Here is a 16,631-nt window from a genome sequence, read left to right as displayed (position 1 = left end):
AGCTCCATTTAGATGTCTCCCAAGTCGAAATTCATGAGATTGTCATGCACGAGCTGGGAAACAACAACAAATCTCACACTTAGAATATGTGACTCTGCAAAGCAATAGAGGCGGGGAAGGGGGGTGTATGTGAGTCATCAGCTGGGAAGACAAGGGGACAGGCCACACAGGACTTAAAACCAGGAATTTTGGGCATAATAGATGCCCCAGACAGGGAAGGTGAAGGGAGAAGGGGAGAAAACTCTAACCCCAAACACTAAGTATACTTTAAAATTAACTAGTTAATTAATAGGAACTAGGTAGAAAAAACCTGGAAAAAATAGGCAGGAATACTGTAAAGCAGTAGACATTGCCGGAGTTCCGTCTCGGACAATGAGTGGCAGAAAGGAAATAAAGAGATGGTCAGTCTGTGCTGCCCCTTATTCTCTCGGAGCATGGCACGAGGAAGGGCAGGGCACAGGCGCAGATCAATGGATGCTGCTAGTGAAGAATCTTCCAGGCTCAGGCATATGGAGTTCATGCACAGTCACAATGAGTACCCATAGGAACCAGCACTCAGAGAAGAACTCATTCTTTTTGAGATGAAGTTTTTCCTGTTTGGTCTCAGTCAAAAGACAAATTTCTTTTGGAAAGTTTTAGCAAAATTTCTTCAGTCAGCTTTCTGTTTTTGCATGTGTGTAGGCCTAACTTGACATGAGTAACTTGACATAAATAAGACCTCATGTCTCCCGGGGTGTCAAGGTTCCTCCCCCACTCTGAACTCTAGGGTACAGATGTGGGGACCGGCCTGAAAAACCTCCTAAGCTTATCTTTATCAGCTTAGGTAAAAACTTCCCCAAGGTACAAAATATTCCACCCTTTGTCCTTGGATTGGCCACTACCACCACCAAACAGATACTGGTTACTGGGGAAGAGCTGTTTGGAAACGTCTTTCCCCCCAAAACCTTGCACCCCACTTTCTGGACAAGGTTTGGTAAAAAGCCTCACCAATTTGCCTAGGTGACTACAGACCCAATCCTCCCAACACTTGCACCCCCCTTTCTAGGGAAATGTTGGATAAAAAGCCTCACCAATTTGCATAGGTGACCACAGACCCAAACCCTTGGATCTGAGAACAATGAAAAAGCATTCAGTTTTCTTACAAGAAGACTTTTAATAGAAATAGAAGTAAATAGAAATAAAGAAATTCCCCCTGTAAAATCAGGATGGTAGATACCTTACAGGGTAATTAGATTTAAAACATAGAGAACCCCTCTAGGCAAAACCTTAAGTTACAAAAAAGATACACAGACAGAAATAGTTATTCTATTCAGCACAGTTCTTTTCTCAGCCATTTAAAGAATTCATAATCTAACACATACCTAGCTAGATTACTTACTAAAAGTTCTAAGACTCCATTCCTGGTCTATCCCCGGCAGAAACAACATATAGACAGACACACAGACCCTTTGTTTCTCTCCCTCCTCCCAGCTTTTGAAAGTATCTTGTCTCCTCCTTGGTCATTTTGGTCAGGTGCCAGTGAGGTTACCTTTAGCTTCTTAACCCTTTACAGGTGAGAGGAGCTTTTCCCTGGCCAGGAGAGATTTTAAAGGGGTTTACCCTTCCCTTTATATTTATGACACGGGCAAAGATTGGGAAGGTGAATGGAAGATTAAGTTGTATATAAGGGTGTAACAAGCATTAGTCTCCAGTCAGTCTAGCTAAGATAAGCTAGAACACCCTTGTACTAGAGACAATGGACCAGATAAACCTGGAATGTAGGTATCAGTTTATACATGAACAACACATTCACAGAGCATGCTGTACAGGGATTGGTTCCTGAAAAGTAACCAAGTCAATCATGAAGCACATAATGCTGAGAGAGAGAGCGTGCCTGCATTTGAGCCTGGGCATGTTAGGCATAGTGTTGCTGTATTAAATTAAAGTGACAAATTCCAGAGTTGAACTGAGTTTTTGAGAATGGAATGGAAGAGACTCTCTGGGAATCCCAGCAATGTGTTTAAAAACAAAAAAGCCACACACATTTCTCCCATGTGTTCTGATCAGAAATTCTGTGCATGGATACCTCAGGTACTTGTTCAAACTTGGATTATTTTGTAGACATTATTAAAATGTAAGTAGCAAGCTCAGTTTGAAGGAAGTTGGCTCAGTATTTTTGAACTTATGGCTGTTGAAAGGATTTTATGTATGTATAGAAGCATTTTGTTAGGTTCCATTGTTCCAGCATGTACAGTAATGTAATTGTTTTTATGCTCCCTCTAAAGTAAATTAAAATAATGAGAACATAGAGATGCACTATGCTTAAACTAAACTCAAAAGTCTTTAAAAATCTACCAAACATTACAAATACTATTGGATCCTGCACCAGAATTTCTCAAAAAGAGACAGTGCCCTCTGAGGAACGATCATCAGGCTGGAAGTCCAAAATTCCCAAATTCTATCATCACCTCTGTTCTGACTGGGCTTAATAATACTTTGCATTTACACAGCACTTTACAAACAGCATTTAAGGCTTCACAAAACTGCTATGATGTTGTCAGGTTTTTTTTTTTCCCCACATGGAATAAATATTAATTTGTCCACTATGGAAATGCAGCCACTTCTGGGATGAAACTTTTCAATTCTTTAATTAAACACAGAAACACTAGCCAATATTTTTAGAATAAAAAGTGAAGTAAACTGAATTAATTTGAAATTGGGGGAAAATTTTAAATCAGCTGAGTATAATTAATATAATTATTGTGTTAATTACAATACAATTTTAAAAATCTTTTTCAAGTATTTTCTTTATGTCCACCTTAAAGGAACAAGGAAGATGTCTCTGGCTGCCCAGAAGTTCGTTGGTTGCTTTTCCTCTTTCTCTGAGAAAGTTACAAGTCACTAGATAAATATGCTTATAAACTATGGACAAAAAACACCTGAAAGGAAAAAAAATGGGCTTTAAATAAAGACCTAGAAAAAGTCCCAGTTCCCCTGGTAATTTTTTTTATGCAGCAAAGATGCCAAAACACCAAGAACTTGAGGTCTGTTGATCGTGACACCAAACATTAGAGTCTACACCTTGTCTTGGAGTATAGTATCCACTACCTTATTAGAACCCAACACTAATAAATCACTGGGAGTAGGTAAAAAAAGAAGGAAATATCTGGAGCTCACAACACATTAATGAATATTATGACAGGCCATGTAGTGCCTAATGTATCAAAGAAAGGAAATGTGGCCACACAGACAATAGATACAGATAGGAAAGACTGTTCCAAAGTAGGACACTTACAGTCTGCTGGACAGAGACTAAAGGAATGCACTGAAATAGAGAAGGATGGTGTGACAAAACTGCTAGTGGATACAGCCAGCGTACCATCAGCTTTTATACATCTTATACGATTCAAAATAAACTCTCTACCTATCTTACCTAACTTCTATTTAACAGTAAAATAATTGATTAGCTCAACAGAAAAGCATTTTGGAAATTCACTGAAAAAAAATCATAATGGACTGGGGACTGTAAAAGTATCTATGATGTTTGTTCTGATGCCACGTTCTCTTATGGCATAACCAAGTGGTGGCAAGAGACAAAGAAAGGACAGAATCCTTACAGAAAGACTCACCCAAGGCAAAGGTGCTTTTAAAAGAACACTGCATCCATTTACCTCAGGAAAGCAATATGGTGAGAAATATTTCTCATTTATGTTTAAACTGTACTATATTTGGAAACAAAAAGCCCGATTCTTTGTTGCCCTGCACCTTGTTTAGTCACTTATCCAGCACAAAAGTGGATGTAAAATACTGCTACACTGATCTGGTAGCATTTTTACACCTATGCTGCACTCTTTGAGGAAAATGACTAAATAGAGTCTAGAGCAATAATTTCTTCAATGCAAAGTTTTTAAATTACAATTCGTATTTCTAAGATTACTACTGACAGTAACCATCTTACTGAAAATTCCAGAGACGTTTCATAAGAGATATATACACACACACTCTCACAAGCTGGATACCTCTAAGCAAAATGATTCATGACTAGCTGGCCCCCAGCACTCTACATCCCCACTCCAGCAGAATGGCTCCACTGGAGCTGATCTACCAGAGCCTACATTATTTTTTCCTAGAAATCCCTATGAGACCAGTAGGGGGATGATATAAATGCCTACTCCTGCCCCTTGCTCACCCTACCTCTTCGCCCATTGCAGACCCTGGACCTGAAAGTGTCCTCTGTGAGGTTTGAAGGAGAAGGGACAATGACACAGAGGCAGCTGATCCCTGCCTTCTGCAAAGAAGGTAGAAGATCAGTGAATGAATCTGGGGAGGTAGGGAAAGAGGAAGAAATTTAAAATTTCATTATAGTTTCCAATGAAACATAGTTCCATGAAATCTAATTGTTGACAGGATGTCATGTACTTACAATTATTAGCAACTGTAAGTCCAACAAATGAACAAATAGGACGAACTATCTCAGGCTTTATGCAACTTTGGAGCCAGTCTTTTGCATGTGGAAAAACTGAACAGCAAGTGTTTTGATTGTCTTCTGTAAAGATGTAAAACAACAACAAAAATCTAAAATGTAATATATAGTTACGTTTATAGACACTACGAAAATGGAAGTCAGATGTCATTTTTTAAGTGTTCTTTTTACGTTTACTATCATCTTAATGTTATACAATTATTTACTAATAGTTACCATTTTGAGGATTATTAACACATGCACACAGAGTACTGCAGACTGAAGACCACAGCTGATAATACTGATTAATATTTTCATCTGACAGATTCATCTCAGATATTGAAAGAGTTGTTCTGTTAAGAAAAAGGCAAACATAATGGCAAAGATGACTTAGGACCTAAGTAGTCTGTTACTTTATATCTTAACAGAAACTATTTATTTACCTGAATAATTGTAGCAGAACACCAATGCAGCCTGTTTCTCTGATGTGAGTTTGCCCACTCTCTATAAATGACCATATGCCAGTATTGGGAGAGACAATACATAATTTTAAACAAAGTATTAATTCTTTAAATGCCATTTAAATAGTTCAGTTTTACTTCAGCTCCCTTAGTATGCCATGTACAAATAAACAACGTGTTATGTACTTGCATCCTTAACTTGATAGCAACAAAAAGTGCTAACAATGTTCTTCAATTTTTATAAACTACAAGAACTTCTAAATTAATTGTTACTTTGTGTTTTAAACCATATGTTTGTACAGCGCCCAAAAGTATGGGGCCCTCTGGGTGCTACTGTAACACAAATAATAATTAATAATGATAAAATGTTATGTCTCAATTTCTCTACAAAATATGAGAAACTCGCATTTTGCATTACATTGTTAAAAACTACACGTATGTTTCTTACACAAATAAGATAAAGTACTTTCAACATTTAAAAAAACCCAGAAACCTCTTCTAATGTTTGATCTACTTGTAATTGATTTTGAGATCACCTAAAAGTAATCCATGTCACAATTAATCATTATATACTAATCTTACAAAATATTAATGAAATCCTGAAGTCATGATAAATAGTATGGGCTGACAACCACCAGTGTGTTTTAAAATGAGTTACATAGTATTAATAATTTAATGGTATTTTTACAAGTGAATGCAAAATACTTACTGTTATTTGAAACAAGTACTAATATAACATAAACAGACATTCGTTTCAAATTCACACTAGAATTCTTATTAGTTAAGAAGAAAATGAGGTCTTCAAACAATTCAGATGTACACAAAGTTTGTTGACAGTAAACTGAAACCAGAAAATGAATTATATCAATTCCTATTAAGCCATTTCCAACTTCTATTTATTTAGGCAATAAAGTCTACAAATTACAGACTCATAAAAAGATTCTGTCTAAAATATACAGACTGACCTATACTGAAAGGCTATCAAGAGAAAAACAATTTTCAGGACTGAATCAGATATTAAAATGTAAATATTTCATACCATTACCTATTTGTAAGGCAAATTTCCTCTCCTCCCTTCCCCCAAACAACATATCAGAGCCAGGCTGAAAAGTGTTTTGACCCTTCCATAGATGTAATTGACAGCAACCTTTCTCCCAATCAACAAGGTGATACATACACTAACCATAATTGGGTCATTTTATGGAACAAAGTATCGGGTCTACTTGAAAGCTCCCATTCTAATTTCCCTCCTCATGGCATGCACTACTTCAGAAGTTCTGGGATATCTATTTCAAGACACAGCACATTAGAAATTCATTTTACCTAGCAATAGTTTAAACAGTTACTAGGTAGAGTGTAGCTTCCAGACTCACTCTGCAGGGTCAATTCTCAAATCCACTTGCCAGTAACTTTCAATGTAACTTGATAATGTAACCTGCAGGTCTTTGCCTAGATCCTCAGTTGTGACCAACATGTGCTGGGCACATCTGAGGGAAGAGGGCTGCAAAAGAGCTATTTGCTGCTTCCTGATCCTGGAGCCAGTCCTGAGGCATCCTGGCCACAGGCATGATACTGAGCAACCTCAGACCATCATGCCAGTGGGGGACTGAAGAAGTGTACCACCCTGCTTTTGCCCACCCATGCCCTCTACATGAGAGCCTATAAGTGAGGCTGGTGATGTAGCGCCAGCCACTCCACCCCAAACCAGAAGAGTTCTCAGATGGCCATTTAAGCTGGCTTTATGTATGGCCCCTTTGAGCTTTCAGAATGGAGCAAGTATGGAACAGCAGAGTCAAGAATCTGGTCCCAGGCTGGTATCTGTTGTAACCTGATAAACAAATATATCTAAAATGACATTAAACCATTGATTGATATGATAAATACAGGCAGAGGAGGAAATCTTAAGTTTTCAGGAACAATAAAGTGCAGTGATATAGAACATGGAAAAATAAATAAAATTATACTTTACCATTACTCTCCATTACAACTGCTAATGTAAATAAGGCTGCTTCCTTTACTATGCAGTGCACACTTGACTTTGCAAGGTCATTTACAAACATTAAACCACCAATCTCTCGGAAATAATCACTTGCTTCACCTGTTGCATATGCAGACACAATGAATAAAAAGGGAAATTTACGTTAGATACTAATTTGGGAAACCAAAAACAATCAGAGCAGTATGAAATACATAACGTTTCCAAGATTTTATAGCTCTACAGAGTCTTATGTCTCCTAGAGATTATTTTAAAAAGTGACAATGTTTAATATATACTATGAAAAAAATTCTACTATTACCATATTCAAATATCCGATAGGAAATAACAAATAACCCAGTCAAAATGTCATGGTAGAATACTTCTTACTGTTCTGTTGGCAGATTGAATAAATAGTGACCAAGGCCTCTTTTTGAGAGGCAGGGCTGTCCATTTGGTATTTAAGACATTCAAGCAATAAATTCAGATCTGTCTTCATCTCTGTGAGGAAAAAAACAGTTTTAGAATAATTTTACACAAAATATGTTTTCTTTTGAATGCATCTTTTAAAATTGACAATTTTTATGTTAAGACTGTCATAAAAATATGGCACCATCTTCTATTTTGAAGAGAAAAAAAGAACAATCTGAAGCTGAATCTTTTTTGTTTCCCACCTAGCAATAAATGTTATGCATAGCCTAAAAATGTGTCTGGGTAGTTTTTGTTACTAGATGATTATTTTATTTGTTAATGGAACAATCCCCTTTTCATATTAACCTTATTGCCTTCAGTAACAATGTTAAGCCCCAGTCAAAATGTTTGCAGTCTGACATCTCGTTCATTCCCGAGATGATGTTGAAGTTTTCTGAAGGCGTTACTGGCTGTCCCAATGCACTTCATAATGTCGTCGTCGTCAATCACAGCATCTTGTGAAACAACACTGCTGAGGTAGGAAATTTGTCAAAGAATACAACTGAAGTAGTTGCAATACTTCCTGGTTGAGACTGAACCATGATTTCTGTCTTCTTTAGGCTCATTGTTAAGCCAAAACATTTTGCTGCATGCGCAAAGCAGTCAGTGAGCAACTGAATGTCCCTGAGGTTATGGGCCAATAAAACACAACCATTAGTGAACTGTAATTCATGAATAACAGTTTTCATAACTTTTGTATTTGAATGCAGGAGATGAAGATTAAAGACACCTTTATCAATATGGTACTGTATATAAATGCTATAACCAATGTCGCTGAATGTGTCTATTAAAACAGCTGCAAATGTGATGCTAAATAATGTCAGAGCAAAAAAAAAACAGCCTTGTTTTACTCCACTGGTATCAACATAAGGAGTTGAGAAGCAGCCTTGGTCAAGAACACAAACCTGCATGAAAAAATATAATGTCAACAAACTTATCAGAGCAATCAAAACTTGTAGAGAACTGTGCACTGGCCATCTTAATTTACAGAGCCAAAGGCCTTAGTAAGATCAACAAAACCTATATATAGGTCTTGATTCTGCTCATGACATTTCTCCTGAATTTGCCAGAGTAGAAAGATCCCGTCTGAAGTATCACACCCAGGACAGATGCAACATTGGATTTCAGGCAATATCTTCTCTGCAAGTTGATAATCAGCCAGTTTAGCATGACTCAGGTGAGTATCTTTCTTGCAGTGGCAAGGAACTAGATCCCATGATGGTTATAACAATGCCTTGCTTTGATAAAAGGTGAATACTGGCATCTTTAAGTTCCTGTGGCACAGTTTTCTGTTCCAAAAACAGGTAGTAGAGGCCAGTGAGCTTCCTGACAAGTCATGGCCCTCACATTTGAAGATCTCTGCAGGAACCATTTGGACCTGTTGCTTTGTCATTTGATATTTGCTTGACAGCTTTTCATACTTCAGATATGTTCAGTGGAATTGCAAGTTGGTCATGAATTGGAAGTTATTCAAGACCATCAACAGCTGATGTGGTAGATGGGAAGTTCAGAACCTTATTAAAAAGTGTTCAGCTTGTCTTTTCAGAATTTGTCCACAGTAAGTCAGCAGCATTGACTCATCTGCATTCCAGATAGGGATGGTACCATTAGATCGCAAGCCATACATGGACTTCACCTAATCAAAAAAAATTTGAAGTTTTTTGATCTGCCGCTGATTGAGGCTGCTCAGCTTTCATTTTCCATCAGCTATTTTTCCTGTGCTGAAGCTTAGCTTGCACACTGCACTTTGTACATGAATAAGACAGCTTCTTAATAGATGAGTTATCATTTATCCATAACACGTGAAGAGCATACAGGGATGTCAGGAGTTTCTTTATCTCAGCATCATTTTAATCAAACCAGTCACTCTGCCTACATGCAAGTTTGTGACTAGGGACCCCCAGCAGCATCCTCTGCCTGTCCCTGTCACCACATGCTCATCACTGTAGGACTTCCAAAGAACAGAATTTAGAGGACTTTCCCCATTAGATAATTATAAATTACATCAAATGCTGGGTTTAAAATCTTGATCATGACAATGTACTGTATAAATAAAAACTTCAAGGACAAATGAGGAGAAGCTGGGTGTTTGGTATAGCAAATTCTCTTTTAGGGCTCAATCCTGTGTGCCCTTACTCTTGCTGAAGACAACTGGAATTTAGGACACTCACCACCAACCAGGACATAATCTCAATAATTAAGAGACTAATCCAACTAGCACTGGAGTTGGACCACATCCTAAGGACAGATGAACTGTTGAGAAGATATGGTCAGATTTAGGTACTTAAAGATGCAGATAGGTGCCTAGTGGGATTTTCAAATGTGCCTACACATGTAACTCCCATAAGAGTTAAATGCCTATGTGCTTTCAAAAATTCCACTAAGCACATATCTGCATCTTTAGATGCCTAAATACCCTTGAAAATCTGGCCCATAGGGTCTAGAGTGTGCTACCAAGGTGATTTTATTAATAATTATTTTACCACTTCGGTTAATAGTAGCTACTGAATTTCTCTTAAAACTCACAATGCTTTGGTGATTTCAAAGGAATATAAATTATTAAATGAAAATAGAGATAAATGTGGAAACAATAATTATCAAAAACAATCTCATATTGAGAGCATTTAGTGTCTGAAATTATGCTATTAGCTTTGTCTAGTATCTTCATCTCAACATATAATCCAAATATATGAATACAGTAACAAGTGTGACAAAGTTCCTCCTCTATCTTGGTAGGTCCTGCGATTTTTGGCAGATTTGCTCACCTCAGAGATTCACGGCAGCCATCAGTTTGGCCACTTCTGCTACAGGCTCAAACCTGCCGCACACTCAGCTAACCTCATCACTGGCCAGCATGGGGGAAAATGGAGAACAATCTTCACAGTCTCTGTTGTCCCATGTAGTGGGTCGGAGACAGGCCAGATGCCTTTCCAAATTAGACTTTCCCTTCTGGTGTTGCTCACAGACCAGGTCAACTCCTCCTGTGTCTAATCAGGAGTTGGAGGAATGGGGGGAACCCGGGACCGCCCTCTATACTGGGTTCCAGCCCAGGGCCGTGGATAGCAGCTATCTACGTCTCCTGTAACAGCTGCGTGACAGCTACAACTCCCTGGACTACTTCCCAATGGCCTCCCCCCAACACCTTCTTTGTCCTCACCACAGGATCTTCCTCTTGAAGCCTGATCACGCTTGTACTCCTCAGTCCTCCTCACTCCCTGCTCCTTCCACGTGCTCCACTAACTGATGGGAGGTCCTTTTTAAACCAGGTGTCCTGATTAGCCTGCCTGCCATAATTGATTCTAGTATGTTCTTAATTGGTCTTAATTAGCTTGTCTGTCTTAATTGGTTCTAGCAGGTTCCTGATTGCTCTAGCACAGCCCCTGCTCTGGTCACTCAGGGAACAGAAAACTATCCATCCAGTGGTCAGCATATTTGCCTTCTACCAGACTCCTGTACCTCACTGTTCTGGGTCTGTCACACAAGGCACAAGCAAATTCATCCAACAATCACCCATCCCCATGGTAGCCCAGCTACCATCAGAGTCTGGTAAAATAATGAAAAACAGATTCAGATATGACAAGTGATTCAAGAGATCTTACCACATTGTGTGTTCTGTACTTCTATATTTTCCATTTTCAATTGTATTCCTATTCTTACCCTGAAACTGTAAGAAAAGGCACTCTCTCAACAGTTCAGATCAGCAATGTTCACAAAAAGCATACACACAGTATAAGTCCATCATGCCAACTTCCTTACAACATCCTCCCTCCTCTTCTGGTTATTTGATTTTTAAACTGCATGCCATATGACATAAACGCAAATCAGTGTGATCAATGAATGAAAAAGATTCCCTTTGGAAAGGTATCATTATAAGGTAATACACTACTGCAATTATAAGGGTTTTTATCCAATTTCATTTTGTAGACAAAGTAATTTGGTTCTATCATTGTGATGTATGTAAAGATAAAAACTCCCAACCTCACACATTTTTAATCTTGATTGTGTTATTTATCTCAAAAAATCTGCCACACTTTCTCCCCCTATGTCTGGCTGCCAACTTACTTCAACTGCTTGCTGATGATATTGAACTACTGGCCAATAAAAAATTAGTAGTTCAAGTTTTCCAAGGAAATCTATGACCTTCTAGCTCCTGCTGCTACCACTAACGAGCATAGGTGCCAACTTTTCCCAGCACCAGTGGGTGCTCGACCCCCCACCACACCACTTCCCCGCTTCCTCCCGCCCCTGCCCCACCCCCATTCCAACCCCTTCCCCAAAGTCCCCACCCCAACTCCGCCCCCTCCCTGCCCCATTGGACTCCTTCCCCAAATCCCCACCCCAGCCCTGCCTCTTTCCTGAGTGCATCGCGTTCCCCCTCCTCCTCCCTCCCTCCCAGTGCTTGCTGCCACAAAACAGCTGTTTCACGGTGGGAGGCGCTGGGAGCTAGGGGGAGAAGCAGGGATGCAGCGCGCTGAGGGGAGGCGGAGCGGAGGTGAGCTAGGGTGTGGGGGGCAGGGCAGGGAGCTTGGCTGCCGGTAGGTGCAGAGCACCCACCAATTTTTCCCCATGGGTGCTCCAGCCCCGGAGCACCCACAGATTTGGCACCTATGCTAATGAGGAGCAACCAAATCTTGTATTGCATACAAGAATGACTGTTTAAAAAACAGTATGGATCAAAACCAGACACACTTGATGGAACTTGGACTACAGATTAAGATTTTAATATTTAATTGATTAGTAAAATTCGCATATTTTTTATAAAATCAGAAAAATTCACAATTTCAACTCTAAAAACAATCATAAGGGCCCAGATCCTTTGGTCTGACAGAGCAGCTTTCAGAGTGAGATTTAGGAATGGGGAGCACAAAAGTAGCTTAAAGCCACAGTCCCCAAATGCTTGGACAGGTCTGCATCAGTCCAGACACTTGCAAGCAAATTAGAGCAGACGGAGACATGCTGTAAATTATACTGACTACCCACAGCTCCCAAGAGATTAATCCAACAACTGAGGATTCCTGGAGCATAGACATGATCCAACTGCATTTCCTTTTCCCTGGACATGCCAAATATGCCAAGGGTCAACAAAGATTGGCCTCAAGTCACTATGGTATCTTTAAGCCTCTCGAAGATTCTCCAGCTCAATGTGGGAATTTCAAGGGGGTTGGTTAAGCCAGTTTTATGGCTACTTAGTGTCATCTTAGAGTAGTGCCTTTGAGAAATATCACAGTGCTATCATAAAAGAGGACAGTTCTTGCCTTCACTAAGAATTATTTATCTTCCCTTTCCCTCATTTCCTCACTGCTTCACAGAACGGTTCACGTACAAGGACCTTCCCAGTCCCCTCAAATCTGTCAATCACACAAATCACTTGAGAAGGAGAGGTTGAGTTTTTTAAGCAGGAAGGACTCTTCTTCCATTCTCATTCTATTTTTACTATTAAACACACACACACACATTCTTTCTCTCCTGATCCTCCGCCAATGACAGAAAACTCTGTAGCCTCCCAGTCTCCCTCTGCTTCCCACAGAGGCCACATTGCGAGGCTGACAGAATACTAGATCAGCCTCCCATTTATTTATTTATTTAGCGAAGGACTGACCTCTCTCACCTTGGAGCTTCAAGTATCATTTTCAGTTCACCTTAAGTAATTTTTTTTTAATTTATGATTACAAACATGATTTTTTTTTCTAATGTGCATTGCTAGTTTTGAATACTTTTAAGATCAGATTCTATTTGAATATTTTTAAATGGACTTTTTTGAGAGAGATGTACATAAAATATCATTTTATAAACCTCCCATTGTTATGGATCAATAGATCTGCTTCATTATAGTATCACAGACCAGAGCCAAGATGAGTAAGTCACCAGGCTCTGCTTCAGCAGAGAACTTTTGTGAAGCCTATAAGTTTGATATAAGATAGAAGACGAAAACATTCTCTCTTCTCCGTCAGCTACAGATATCAAACCCAAATAATATTTTCTCAAATACAGGCCTATTTGTATTTTTGTACAGCAATAAGGAAACAATTGGCTTATAATATTAAGAAATGTACTATAAAAATGAGATCATGCATTTCAAAGTGGATAAGAACATTCCAGACACTCAACGCCCGGATTCAGGCTCTCATATGAGCTGTGTGACTCCATCATTATGCTGTAACACTAAATAGAAAGGAAAAATCCAAAATTCTCTCTGGCTGCTAATTAAGCCCTTTTTAAAAACTGTAAGTTTTTAAAATCCTAGGGATAGATTCTCAGCTGGTGTAAACTATCACAGCTTCACTGAAATCATGACAGTTTATAGCAGCTGAGGATCTTTATATTTCCAAATATACCAGAGTGTTTATCATTCATTGGTAACAACTTGGTGAACTTACAACACTCAGGATGGTCATTTCTTATCCCGTAGTCTGCCACCTATGTGTTCATTCCATCTCTCCCCCCCACCCCCCACAATGACTCTCATATGTTAATGATTTCAATGTGGGGGGGGGGGGGGACGGGGACGGGACGGGAAGGACAATTAATTGCAGGAATCAGACACCAAAAACGCAAACTATTGGTCCACTCTACCCCACCCCAAACAGATGTTAGGGCTTTTAAAGTCCCACACTAGACAGAGATCAGGTTGCAACTCAAGTGCTTTCCCCCACCCATTCTGCTGAGATGCCATGATTACTCAGAGGTTGCTTGAGCTTTCAGGGCACCCCTGTCCCTGTACAATCAAAAGGCCTGCATGAACATAAGAACAGCCATACTGGGTTAGAACAATGGTCCATCTAGTCCAGTATCTTGTCTTCTGACAATAGCCAACGCCAGGTGCTTCAGAGGAATGAACAGAACAGGTAATCAGATGATCCACCCCATTGCCCATTCCCAGCTTCTGGCAAACAAAGGCTAGAGACACTTCAGAGCATGGTTTTGCATTCCTGTCCATTCTGGCTAATAGCCATTAATGGTCCTATCCTCATGAACTTATTTAGTTCTTTTTTGAACCCTGTTATAGTCTTGGCCTTCACAACATTCTCTGGCAGAGTATGCATTGTGTGAAGAAATACTTCCTTTTGTTTCTTTTAAACCTGCTGTTTATTAATTTCATTTGGAGACCCCCTAGTTCTTCTCTTCTCCTTCTCATATCACTTCCTTATTTACTTTCTCTAAACCAGTCATGATTTTATAGACCTCTATCATATCCCCCCTTAGTCATCTCTTTTTCAAGGTGAAAAATCCCAGTCTTATTAATCTCTACTCACACCCCTAATAATTTGGGTTGACTTTTTCTGTGTCTGCTCAGGCAATGGGGACTCTAGGGCACCATCACCTTCCCAGAGTCAGTGTGTGTGGGTGGAAGACAGGGGGAGCAGCACTCTGGGCAGCAGGCCCTAGAGCCAGGCACACTGGCCCCACCTCTCAGGTAACAAGCCAAAGGGCAGAATGACCCCTTTGCCCCTTCCCAAAGTTACTGCTGTGGGGGAGGAGGCTTGTCCTAGCTGGCACGAGGCTCCAAGGGTACCGGTACACTGCAGTTTGACACCCATGGGTGGCCCATGTCAGCTGGCCGGCGTTCATGGGCTGTTTCACTGCGGTATAGACTTTGCATTGAGCTCTGTGACCCCCCCACCTCACAGTGTCCTAGAGCTCAAGGCTGCGGCAGGAGCGCGAACATCTACACGCCACAAACAGCCCTCAGCCCAGGCCAGTGGCGCACGCCCAAGGGCAGTGTGGACATAGGCCAGTCACCCGATTAGCAGCTCTGCCCTGCCGGCATTGGCACCAGTGCCCACAAGCTGCAGGGGGTTGCCTGTTCCCGCCCGCAGAACCAGCCTACGTGGACTGAAGGGGCGGGGCCGGGCCCGGCCCTGAGCGCGGCACCGCGCACGGCGACGACTGTCACGAGCCGCCTCTCAGAGCCGATGCTCGCGCGCTTGCACGGCGCGCGCCTGCGGCAAAGACCTGTCCAAAGGCAGGGCTGGGCCTCTCCCTCCCTGCGGGGCGGGCTTCAGTCACCTCACGGAAGATGGGAGAAAGCAGCCACCTTTCACTCAGAGACATACCAGCCCCAGCCCTGTCGCTCCGCGGGAGACCCCCGTGCGGCGCGGCCCGTGGGGCGGAACGCTCGCTCCTGCAGGGCGCCTCAGCCCCGCGCCTCGTGGGAGGCACCCGCTGGTCTCTCCCGCCTCAGGCTGCTCTAGCGGACAGTTGCGCGGTTGCTGGAGGGCAGCTCGCGCAGCGCCTGCCAGTGGGCTCAGTCCTGTACCGCGGCCCGGGCCCAAGCTGAAATGTAGGGCACGGCCCATCCGAACTAACGCCGAGTTCGCCACGCGCCAGCTTCGCCCGTAACCCTCCCCGGTACCCACCCCTGAGCCGCTGCATTTATTACAATCCCCACGCACTGTCCTCCCTTCCCCAGTGAGAGCTGCCCATACAGAGGGAAGAACCTGGCTGTCCCCTCTTCATGTGCCTGGAGCCAGTCTTCTACAACCTTGGGAACAATGAGGACTCACTGCTTGGTGGGTTTCTTCTGGTAGAGGTGACAAGGATAAAAGCGTCTCTCTCTCCGCCCCCCATCTCTCTCATCCTTTCCATCCAGAATGCTTTTAATAGTAACACAGTCTTTAGCATTTTTTGATTGCTGCACAAAACTGCATAGTTGTGTCACAGTGATACCAATCCTCCCTCTTGTGGCTTGGGGCCCAGGTTTGAGAAGATTTTCCCATAGGTGATTATACTCCCAATTAAAATACTGTTCTAGTACTTCCTTCCATTAACAGGTTTCAGGTACAAGAGTTTATTATTTTGCTTAGCTTTTATAAAGACAGGTTTCAGAGTAGCAGCCGTGTTAGTCTGTAGTCGCAAAAAGAAAAGGAGTACTTGTGGCACCTTAGAGACTAACAAATTTATTTGAGCATAAGCTTTTGTGAGTTACAGCTCCCTTCATCTGAGGCATACACTGAATGCATCCGATGAAGGGAGCTGTAACTCACAAAAGCTTATGCTCAAATAAATTTGTTAGTCTCTAAGGTGCCACAAGTACTCCTTTTCTTTTATAAAGATGTAATAATGGAACAAGCAGATTGGTTTAAGTCTCTGCTTTGACATAAGTCAGCAAAGTGTAAGTGACTAAATTTAACTTCTGATACCACAGAATAAGACATTGCATTGTTTGAAGGCACTTGAAGAAATAATGATCAGAAAATTCTACATATTACATGAAAACAAATATCTTCCATTTTATGGTATGATTTACTTGTCTTATCCTCAGAATAAAATAATAAGAATACCC

At 41.1% G+C, this 16,631-nt stretch overlaps 1 protein-coding gene across 1 annotated transcript in view; it reads right to left on the bottom strand.

Annotated features, from left to right (window-relative positions):
- TERB1 (telomere repeat binding bouquet formation protein 1) overlaps positions 1-8,326 on the bottom strand; it is a 39,636-nt gene extending 31,310 nt beyond the window's left edge. Inside the window, exons 1-7 of the mRNA XM_073308426.1 lie at positions 8,254-8,326; positions 7,268-7,378; positions 6,872-7,000; positions 5,612-5,743; positions 4,885-4,945; positions 4,679-4,794; positions 4,403-4,525 (exon numbers count right to left, since the gene is read on the bottom strand). Coding sequence (XP_073164527.1) covers positions 4,403-4,525; positions 4,679-4,794; positions 4,885-4,945; positions 5,612-5,743; positions 6,872-7,000; positions 7,268-7,378; positions 8,254-8,326 — 745 coding nt within the window. The remainder of the gene's footprint in view (positions 1-4,402; positions 4,526-4,678; positions 4,795-4,884; positions 4,946-5,611; positions 5,744-6,871; positions 7,001-7,267; positions 7,379-8,253) is intronic.
- Positions 8,327-16,631: the final 8,305 nt, after the last annotated feature.

The sequence above is a fragment of the Lepidochelys kempii genome, chromosome 12 (assembly GCF_965140265.1).
Source record: "Lepidochelys kempii isolate rLepKem1 chromosome 12, rLepKem1.hap2, whole genome shotgun sequence".
NCBI lineage: Eukaryota > Metazoa > Chordata > Testudines > Cheloniidae > Lepidochelys > Lepidochelys kempii.
Note: the sequence above shows the minus strand (reverse complement) of the source record. Positions and strands in the feature narration are given on the sequence as shown.